An 11,521-nucleotide genomic window follows, 5' to 3' on the forward strand; every position below is an offset into this window, starting at 1 on the left:
GCGATTTCACACTGTCAGGAGAAGGCATAGATGAGGCAACAGAGACTAAAGGACTCCCAAGCTAATAAGAACTAAGTTATATTTCTGCAAAATGCTCTAAGAGCTAGAATCTGGCTCAAATGCACACTGGCCCAAGTGTATCCACTCTGAACTGCTATGATCCTGCACTTACATTGTTTCCCCATTCATCCAACTGCATTGCACAGGCACCAGGAGGACAGTCATGAATAAATTATGCTTCCAGATTTTAGGGGGCTACAGCTGGGAAACTGACACATAAATCATTACAACACAGTACTTTAAATGCAAGATGGGCACAGTGGCACATGACTGTAACTCACAAGGCAAACGGAAGATCCAGAGTTCAAGATCAGCCTGGGCTATGTGAGATTCCGTCTTAAAAACAATTTTTTGAAGGAGATGATTTCAAGTGTAGAAAAAAGACCATGCACCAGGTACAAAAGTAGCACCTTAAAAACTAGTCTTAACCTTTTTGGTGGAACATATGTAGCTGTGTCTGTGGGAGCAGTGAATGGAGAGGTGGTGAGCCAGAGGAAATGTCAGGTTCGACCCATGTCAAAGTGTTTCAAAGATGGAGAAGGGACAGGGCTCCAGACAAAAGCTGCATTTAGGAAGCCCTTCCCACTGCAGAAATGCAACTAGGCTGTTGGATAAACTTGTTTCCTCTTGCCACTATCCTGATGCCAGACTGATTACCAAGCAAAAGACAGGCTGCACACCACAGCAGGAAACCAACAAATCCATCAACATTCCACTTGCCTTGTTTACAAGACACCTACACTTGCCTAAATGCATAAAATAAACACAAAGCTACCCAAGCAAATGTGAGAGACGCTCAGACAGAAGTTTAATGATAGACAGCACACTTTATCCTACTTTGTATTGCCTGACATTTTTACTACAGTGAATTACTTTCATAATTTACAATTTTTAACAAAACAGTTTTCATCAGTCACTCACTGCCCACAGCAGTGCCTGCCTCCTCCCAATGCCCTCCAGTATTTGCTCTTGCACTATAGCTATGAGCTCTTGTCAGTAAAGGGCTGGTGGGAGAGCATGGAAGGAAAACCACCCAGAACAGAGGCACAAAGGGCCTTTGGGAGAGATATAAGTGTTCTTAAAATGGATTGCTGTGACAGATGCATAATTCTGAACATTTCCATATATATCCTGGAGTCTGGGAAGATGCTCAGCTGGTAAAAGTAAATTGTTCACAAGCTCAGGGACCTGAATGTGACTCCTCAGCACCTGTCTAAAAACAATCAAAAAAGTTGAGCATGGTTTTTACACACCTGTAAGCCCAGCATTGGGAGATGGACACAGGTGATTCCTGAAAGCTCCTGGCTAGCTTGTCTACCCAAAATGACCGATTTCTAGTTCAATGAGAGACCTAGTCTCAAAACCAATACAGGAAGACATCCAATGCGCTACTCCACATATACACAGGTGTGCATAACTGCACATTCATATGTATGCATACACACACATATACAACATGTACTATAATGCATGCTCTCTTTTAATTATATATTTGAATAAATCATATGGTATCTAAATTACATCTCAATCAAGCTGCTAAAACAAACAATGAAAAGAAAGGGTGGAGAGCTGTTGGAGGAAAATGAAAACAGAATGGGAGGAAGAGAACCCAGCAAGGGTGGAAGATGAAAAACCGGAAGGAGGAAGTTATTCTCTACCTTGAAAATGAGGAGCCTGGGACAGTGGTGCTGGGTACAAGGGCCGAACTGGCTGCAGCTGGGAATTAAGTGAGGGTGTCTGGGGATATTCGTAGGCCTGCACACCTGCATAGGGCTGAGAAAGTGACGAGTTACTTATTTAGTTTCCTGTGATAGAACAAAGCACATGAACCAGGGAGGAGGTTTAAAGTTACTAAAGCTGGGAATGGTGAGACCAGGGCTAGGCAACTGTCCATGGGACTTGATAGTATCTGGTCACTCCAGTCCTACCCAAAACCAGAGGAACAGGAAGCTTGGGTTGCTACCCAGTCCTCTTGCAATATGATTTAATGAAGTGGGAATTTATTTCCTACTATCAGGCCTATTTTATAGGAAAACTTAAAACTAAGCAAATCCTGTTTAGTTTCTTTTGAAGGAAAGAAAAGGTTATTTTTCAAAATTCCTAACTAAGTGGGCCAGTTTCTGAGATTCCCCATAATGCTTCTCCCCTGCTAGATTCTTTTTTAATTTAAAGTTGCTTTTTAAAATCTATATGTATGTGTGTCTATGTATCTATGTTTGAACAAATATGGGGGATTTCCAAGCCACCCAATATTGGGGGTTCTTAACAGTTGAGTCATCCATTGCTCAGCCTCTAGATTCTGTGTTGTTTGTGTGTGTTTTCAGACATGGTTTCATGTAGCCCAGGCTGGCCTTAAAATGACTATATAGCTGAGGATGCCCTTGCATTCCTGATCTCCCTGCTTCTAGTCACTTCGTGCTGGGGTTGCAGGCATATGCCACCACGTACTAGATCCTGATGCTTACTTATACGGGTGAGCAGAGCTCTCGTTTTTCTAACTGGAGTTTGGCAACTGTGAAAGGAAGATGAAAGCTTTGGGAATCTGCTATATGAGCTAAATGATACAGGCAAATTATATTTGCTGTATGATATGAGCTAATTAATACAGACGAAGCCCCCAACAACTGCCAGATTAAGTGCCTGGCACAAGGAAAATGCTCAATAAACAAAGCTATCATTTTAAGAATGGTCACTCTTTCCTCATAGGAACACTAGTTTATTTCCAAGGATAATATAACAACCCAAACATTAATTATTAGAAAAAAATCTTAGTCTGTGGCAGAGGGATTTTCCATCGTGGGAGCCATTCTCAGTTTTGATTCCCCTTATCCTAGTGGAGTGAAGCCTGCCCACCATGGCTCCCACATCTCCACTCAGAACCACCTCCAGGGAGGGTAGGGCAGGAGTCTTATGTGTACTAACGGGAACTTTGCTAGGTGCCAGGCCCAGGCCTTTAATAAGTACTTTGCTTATTCTTGCACTTTATCTTCACAAAAACTTGCAAACAGAAAACTTTGTGTGGTTTTAGGGACAAGAGAGCAGTAATTTAGGGAAGAGGAAATGACAAGCTTTGACTTGGAGAACTGCTGCTGTGTAAAAAGGAGAGAGGGATCTTCTATGTTCATATAAGAAGAACATAAATTATATCTCGTGACTAAAAGAGTTTTAAAATAATATTGTTACCTGAGGGCTGGATGTGGTGGTGCATTTAATCCCAGCTCTCAAGAGGCAAGAGGCAAGCAGATCTCTGAGAGTTTGAAGTGAGCCTGATAATGGTGTGTGTGTGTGTGTGTGTGTGTGTGTGTGTGTGTGTATACCATCAGCCAAGACTACATAGTGAGACCTTCTCTCAAAATAACAAAGAAATTAATTAATTAATTAAAAAACAGTTACCTGGAAGTTCTGTGCATTTCCAGATACAGCCGAGTGAGAACCAAGGGACACAGCTTGCATCAAGGCAGCAGAGGGTGTCTGGAGTCCAGAACCAGATGGCTGAGGTGCTAAGACAAATCAAGGTATTTTTATTGTTACCCATCCTTGCTTGTTTTGTTAATGCAAAAACACAACTCTCACCTCAAAGGAGATAGATCATTTATTTTGGAGCCAAGTATGTGTGAGCATGTCATGAGAACAAAGGTTCAGGTTACTCCACATCCCAAGTTCCTACACAGTAAACAGACTCATGAAGTTCTCACAAGCCTAGACACTTTAAATACAGTGGTTTAAAAATATCACGGAGGCATGTTCCAGAAAGTCAGGAGATCCATTTATGGCCTCAGATACTATCTGACCATGTTCTTAGCTTTGGTTGGTAGAGGCTAGTAATCTGTACATTCCAATGGATTTACCTAATAGTGACAGAGATGTTAGGTTACATACATAGAGGGGCAATAAATGGCTACTAAGTGTTGCAGGATGTTTGATCACACTGTGAACCCTAAGATTGTATTATTTACTTTTTAAAAAAAGTGGTTTTAGTTGTGGTATGGCCCAGCCTTAGCACACACCTTTAATCCAAGAACTTTCAGCTTAAATACTGTAAATAGGATTAAATAAAAACAACTACTGTTAAGAACAGGTCAAGAGGCAGAGCAAGCAACCAGTTGACAGGAAGTGAACACAGAATTAGATAAGAGGGACAGGAGGACAGATAGAGAGATACATAGGAAGTAGAAGGAAAAGGCATTCAGTCTGAAGGAGGTTTTTTGAGATGGTGAGTTGGGAGGAGTGGGAGATCATTCCTTCTGAGACATAGCCTGAGGAGGAAGGTCAGCTATGTGTTCTCTCTGTCTCTGAGTTAGTAGGCTTTCACCCCAGCATCTGGCTCCCAAGTCTTCACTGGTCAAATCAAAAGACTGAAACTGTAAATCAAACAACTAAGGGTACTAAAGATAGCCCAAGATAAATTCCAACTGGTCTGAACCTGCTGGACCCCTGCCTCTTCACAATCCTTGAGGTTCTCATCAGCTAGCCAGCCTTGAAGAAGGTTCAGTGCCAGGTGGGGCTCTTTCCAGGAACTTTCCTTCACACTTGTAAGTCTGGACTGGCACCCAACATTCCCATGCTTTTAACCAGACCCCTTTCCTCCCAAAGCAGCCCATGGGCAGCCCAGCAAAGGTGGAAACAGTCTTCTCTTGTTCATCTGACTCAGATCCCATCAGCTGACACAAGTGTAAAATAACACATATGGAGATGTCTCAACAGCTAAGCACAGACTTCCTAAAGGGGCAAAGCAACACAGCAGACATCGCAAGGAACAGACTGAATACATCTGAGCCTCAAAGTGTTCTACTCAGAGACAAACTGACAAGTCTTAGTCCCTAACCCAGGCCCCAATACTAGTTAATAATCTAAGGAACGTGGATGAAAATTCTGATTCAACTCAAGGGCCAAGCCTTATCAAGGTTCCTTTCTTACCCTGTGAGGCCATCTGTGGTAATACCGGATGAGCTGGCTGAAGAGAATGCTGGACAGATGGTGTCACAAGGGACTGCCCAGCTCCTCGAAGAACAGTTGCATCCTGAAAGAAGCACAAGGGGTGATCACTATGTGTAGATTTTAGCTGAAGACAGAGAGGCTGCCTGTCTCTAACTGGGCTCACAATACAGGATTTCTAGTCAAGAAAGAGGAAGGAAAGGCAGGCAGAAAGCCAGTCGTCAGGGATATGAGTTGTACAAAGGAAGAACTCAATTATGCAAGAGTAAGAGCTCTTCTTCCTATAAATCATATCAAACAATATAGTCCTACAGAGCCACCATCAGCTACCCAACTCTTTTGCCAGGCAGTCTCAGACCTCAGAGCACCCACAGACAACCGGACAGAGCAGTGCAGAGTCACTGCACCTCACTGCACTGCACTAATGTGCTGGCTTGGGAATGTCTTGCTTGTCCTAAGGCTTTTGTTGTTGTTTGTTTGAGACAAGGTTTCTCTATGCAGCGTGACTGTCCTGAAACTTGCTATGGGGACTAGTTGGTCTCAAACTCCGAGATCCTCCTGTCTGTGCCTTAACTGAAAGTGATGAACTTAAAGTGTGTGTTACCACACCCAGCTGTTAGCTCTCATTATTAAGAGATACTTAAAAATTCATAAAACCAAAGCTGTAACTCTGAGCAAAGCTGTCCTGTATTCCTGCTGCAAGCAAGGACAAGATGTCTTGAAGCATGAGTCATGTGACTATAATTTGCTGTGCTGTGGCTCAAGGGCTGTCATCTCTGGATTATTCTTATACTTTAGAGCTTTCCCCAGCCCCAAATATTCTCTTCTGGGAAAATCAGCCCACTTTTAGATAATTACTGAATTCTAAATCAACTTAAATGTCTATCAGGAGAGTAAAGGGAATTATGGTAAATAGAAGGCCACCTAGTTGTCTTTAAAACAATACACTTTACTTTAAAGTAATATACTTTACATATATTATTGATATTCACATAGGTATTTATGATATAACATTAGGTTTAAAAGTCAGTTTATAAAGCAATATATAAAGAAAATACCCCTTTTCCTAAATATATTCTTTCTTTATAAATTTTAATTATTATGCAATAAAGTAACTTTTAATTTTTAATTAATTATATTTAAATTTTAATTAATTATATATAAAAGTAATTTTAATGAACTATATTATTCAAATTTCATTTATAGACACCAGGAAGAAAATTACAAAACAGTAAGCTTCCATTTAAAATGTTATATTTTACATCTTTCTGGGGGAGGGGGAGAGGAGGACAATACTCTAAAATATAAAGTCTATTTCAGAGCATATTTTATATCAAATGAAAAAAAATCTCAAAAGTCAATCAATCATATATTTCAGTTCACTTGAGAAAGAACTGTTTTATCAGTAACAAATTAATCTTTGAAAAAGGCTTAAGTTACTTTATATTCTTATTGATTAAAAATTTAGATCTAAATAAATATAAAATAATCATATCTCTGAAGTCATAATGCTATGTTTTTAAAGTACAATAATGAAAATGCTTTTCCTTTCTATGTGTATGCTTATGTGTTCATGTATGTATATGGGAGGGTGTGTGCACTTGAGCCCTTATGTGCACGCTGAGGTCAGAGGTCAGCAATGGGACCACTTTCTACGTTAATTTTGCGTCAGGGTGTCCCACCAAGCTTGGAGCTCATCGATTGGCCAGTTTGGCTGACTTGCAGGCCCCGGCCCCCTGCCGGCCTCCTCAGAGCTGGGGCCGCAGGTACAAGCTACTGCACTCACTGGCTGTTCCGTGGTGGCCACTGGAAGCTACTTAGGCTTGCAGAGCAAGCGCTTTCCCTGCTGGACCCTCTCTCCAGCCTGGGGATGCTTTCCAAGCACAACATCAACAGCAAAAAGCCCGGTAGACTTGATTTCAATAAAATCTTGAACTGCTAAATAACATTTTTAAAACATGAAAAAAAACACTATACACATAGTCATAAAATCTAACAGTTTGATATTTAAACAAAGGTTATCATCAGTAAGATGATCAATATTTCCCAAGTTGATCCAAAATACTCAATCAACAAACACAGGCGGAATCCAGAAGCAGTGGCATGTGCCTATAGTGCTATAGGCTGGGGAGACAGAGGTAGGAAGTCCTTGGAACCTAGGACTTACAAACCTAGACAATATGGTAAGACTCAGTCTCAAAGGAAAAAAGTGAGAAGAGCTGAGCACCTGTAGACATGCAGACATGTATGCAGACAAAACACCCATGTGCATAAAAAAATAGTACAGTAAGACATTTTAAAGAATAAAAGAAACCTGAAAAAATAGAACACAGAGCCTGTATGAGTTACATATCTTATTGTCTAAGATTGATCCCTTTTTTTCTCAACATGAAGCAGATTTATTACTTCCAGGCAGGCAGCTAGAGATTATGAGCAATAGATTCCAGATCCCAGTTACTAACACTAAGCAACCTCTGGGTCTAATTCTTGGACAGGTGTGCAGAACTTAACCTCCATTTGGTGATGGGCTACTCACAGTTAAAAGTGTCACATGTGCCTACACTGGTCTCAAATAGTGACTCTGGATTAGAAGCAGTTAAGGCACTTATTTGAAGCAAAGAAACAGAAGATGGCAGCACCTGCATGCATTTCAATATAGTCAAGGGAACGTACTTCCGTTTCTGCGTCATTGGAGTCCAGCTGTGGCGGAAGGATGGGTAGCATGGGCTGGCCCATTTTAGCCATCCGTGAGATCAGCTTGGCCTTGACCGTATCAGGACTCTAAAAGGAAGGCATAAACATCACTGTGACTGAGGTTTATTGCTTTCAAACAGCTCTACTTCTTTGCCTTGTGCCAAAACCTTTAACCCTCTATTACTTAGTGGAAGCCATTTCTTCTAGAAAGCAAGAACTATTTATGATACCAAATACAATGCAAATTAATGAGACTGATAATATGAACATTAAATTAAGTCCTTACAGCTTGGGAATGAATTGCTTTGCTTTCATATGCATGAGCTCTTTTAACCAAGTGTCCCCACTGCAAAATGAGAGTGCTTATGCACACTTGGTTTAGAACAGTTTCTACTACATCAGACCAATTGTTAGTGAAGTACTTCCTTCTGTGGTTGAATGTGCACAGGGCTGGAGGGAGGACCTGGCTTCACCCATCACCTACTGTCACAGTGCTAAGGGAAGGCCTTGCTTGAGCTTTGTCTACCATCTGGTCCATGTGCAGCATAATCAGAGTCTGCATGGACCAAGCAGAGCAGCAGCAAACCACCTTTTACACCCTTCCTAAAGGCATTCAAACCTAAATGTACTGAAATAACAGTTGGTCCTCTCCTCTCACCATTGGGGAAACAAAACCAGTGACCTGTTCAAAGTCACCCAGTGGATGAAGAAGCCTGAATTCCTCTAAGAGAATGGAAGTAGAGGATGTCTACTGGCTCAGGTAAATGAGTACTCTCCAATGCCCCTCCCCCATACACCATCTTTGATGGGGGTAGTAGTGGTAGTATTTTGTTCATTTTGAGATAAAATACATAAAATATAAAATTATATTAACATCTATTATAATATGAACAATGCTTTTTAAGCACTTAAAATATGCCAGACATAATACTGAAAACTGAAAAGTGTTCATTTCCTTATATCAATTTACAGATGAAAAAATAAACCTCTGTTTACAGAGTAAATTCTTCATGGTCACACAGAATAAGCAAGCCAAAGAAAGCCAAGATTAACTTTTAATCCATTCCTTTTGGAATAAATGGCAACTGGAAGATGGAAGTGAGCTTTACCAGAGGGTTCACTCCTAGTTTCATATCACTCTAGTAATACCACAGCTACCGCTCATTAAAACCAGCTTTACACAGTCTTTGTGCTCAGGGATTTATGAACTTTAATTGGGGGCTGTGAAAATTATTTCCACTGTAACAATGAAGAAACTGAGAATTTGAAAAGTTAGATCATTTTCTCATGGCCATATACCTACAATTCAGATTATGGATGTAAAAGTCCAGGCTAATTTCTACTGATTGCTGACTGATTTCCAAGTAGGATAAAATAAATAAAGTAGTAATTAATTTCTATACTAAGTCAGTGGCTCTCAACTACATGTAAGGTACATGAAACAACATTCCAGGGTTTAGGGGTACAGTATCATACTTACTGTATTTACAGTTAGTTGTTCACTGAGAGAGTTAGATTTGGAACGAAGACCGGGCTCCCTGAAATCAAATAAAACATCCTGAGATAATACAAAATCTATAATTGCAAACCCAAATTAAACTAGCTTAAAAGCACTGTTTTTGAAATAGTCAACTGAATAGCTAAAGCAGAATTTTAGCTCCTTTTTATTTGTATAGTCCTTGAAAGCTCCACTTTCCCATGGGCCTGCATTCTATGTTCGTGCCCTTTGCCCTTTGCTCAGAGTTTTGCAGGTATCCTTATCACCACTTAGACAGCTATTAATCCATTGTCAAATTAATCTGATACATTGTATTCCTGATCCTGTCTTTTGTTCTTTTCAATTACTAAAAACTGATTGCAGTTTTAAACTGCATCTCAGGAACCAGGATGAAGAATCCCAGAGCTTACCACAGCCTTACCCGGGTTTGAGAGACAATGGTAGGGGTGTCACAACAGGATCAGCTGAGAGGCTGTCAGAAGCAGGGATGGGGGAAGGGGCTGCAGAATCCCGGGAGCTCACACTGTGGCCATCAGAGCCAAAATCTCTGGCAAACTTCACCTAGGGTGGAACAGAGTGTACACACTTACCCTTCCATACTCTCATTTATTTATTCTTTACATAAAAGCTATTGCCTATTCAGTACAGGCAAAATCAAAACATGCTGAAAAAAAGACAAAGAAAACAGTTGTGATTCAGCTACCATTCCACCATCTGTGTGTATGAATTAGTGCATGTGTGCTTTTACAAATGGAGCCATAGCTTTGTAGCTGTTCTGCTTAGTTGCTATACACGAATGTATTTCCACCTCACTAAGTACTTATCTTCATTGTTTCCAGGTACTGAAGAGCATGTCTAACTTCAAGGTCATGTTCATTCCTTCTATGGTCTACAAGGTAAAGAAAGACTCCAAAGGATTCTTAAACAGAAATCATGAACATGTATGCTCTTATAAAAAACTATTTCACAGCCGGGCGTGGTGGTGCACACCTTTAATCTCAGTACTCGGGAGGCAGAGGCAGGTGGATTTCTGAGTTCGAGGACAGTATGGTCTACAGAGTGAGTTCCAGGACAGCCAGGGCTATACAGAGAAACCAAAACAAACAAAAACACAAACAAACAAACAAACAAACAAAAACCTATTTCACATAATTAGATGGCTTATTACCATCACAAACAATGCTTTGATGGATAGCTCTATGTCTAGATCTTTGCACAAAGTGTATTTTAGTACTCTCTCCCTCATCTCTCACCCCTATTCCATTCTCCTTCATTGCTCCCCACCAGTCGCTTTTTCTCTCACACATATGCTTTCTCTAATTTCTTCTTCCTTCCTTCCTTCCCTCCCTCCCTCCCTCCTTCCCTTCCTTCCTTCCTTTCTCTTTGAGACAGGGTCTCATTATGTAACTCTGGCTGTTCTGGAGCTCACTATGTAGACTAGGTTGGCTTCAAACTCATGGAGATCTACCTGCCTTTGCCTTTCAAACGCTGGAATTAAAGGCATGCACCACTATGTCTGGCTCTAATTTCTTGACTACTGGTAAAGTAGAAAACTTTGCTTATGTTTACAAGTTAGTATTAATAGTTTCAAAATAGTTTGCTGTCTATCATTACCCATGGTTTCCTTGAGGTCAAAGAAAACTTAAGGGCATCTATGTTTAGAAAAAAAGGCATCTGGGGACATGCCACTGTAAGATTAGATGACCCAACAGAGAAAAGGGTCACCCATTAGGAGGGTACCTCTCTGCTATGATAAACATAATGACTATATAGAGATAGCCATAAAATTCATTATTTGTACTGTATTTTATAGTTTATAGTCACCAGCACCACTCAACCTAATAATATCAGGATCATTTTGGAGAAGGAATACTATAAATTAACCAAAAGTTGATGTTATTTTAGTATAGAAACTATACATATTCAAAGGTAGGGTCTCTCTGTGTGACCCTGGCTGGTCTGAAACTCATTAGTAGACCAAGTTGGCCATAAACTCATTAATATCTGACTGCTTCTACCTCTCAAGTGCTGGGATAAAAAATATGCCCCACCACACCTTACTGACAAGATTTTTATACATTAAAAAAAGACAAGATGCTAAACTCCAATGCCATTTTCAGAGAAAATCATTCATCATTTCTTCTAAAGGTTTCAGAAACTTCTATGAAGTGCGTGTGTGTGTGTCTGTGTGTGTGTGCGTGTGTGTGTGTGTGTGTGTATGTGTGTGTGCATGACTATGTATACAAATATGTGTGGTCATTACAAACCTGCACCACTGTACTGGTTAATTTTGTGTCAACTTGACACAGGCTGGAGTTATCATAGAGAAAGGAG

The 11,521-nt window shown here is 40.4% G+C and overlaps 1 protein-coding gene across 4 annotated transcripts in view; it reads right to left on the bottom strand.

Moving 5' to 3' along the window:
* Positions 1-11,521, bottom strand: part of Fkbp15 (FKBP prolyl isomerase 15) — a 60,751-nt gene that overhangs the window by 23,372 nt on the left and 25,858 nt on the right. For all 4 annotated transcript variants that reach the window (XM_021199947.2, XM_029539731.1, XM_029539732.1 and 1 more), the window contains exons 10-15: positions 9,609-9,748; positions 9,170-9,227; positions 7,669-7,776; positions 4,978-5,080; positions 3,454-3,560; positions 1,719-1,833 (exon numbers count right to left, since the gene is read on the bottom strand). In XM_021199947.2, the coding sequence (XP_021055606.1) occupies positions 1,719-1,833; positions 3,454-3,560; positions 4,978-5,080; positions 7,669-7,776; positions 9,170-9,227; positions 9,609-9,748 (631 nt within the window). The remainder of the gene's footprint in view (positions 1-1,718; positions 1,834-3,453; positions 3,561-4,977; positions 5,081-7,668; positions 7,777-9,169; positions 9,228-9,608; positions 9,749-11,521) is intronic.

This window comes from Mus pahari, chromosome 6 (genome assembly GCF_900095145.1).
Source record: "Mus pahari chromosome 6, PAHARI_EIJ_v1.1, whole genome shotgun sequence".
In the NCBI taxonomy this organism is placed as follows: Eukaryota; Metazoa; Chordata; class Mammalia; order Rodentia; family Muridae; genus Mus; species Mus pahari.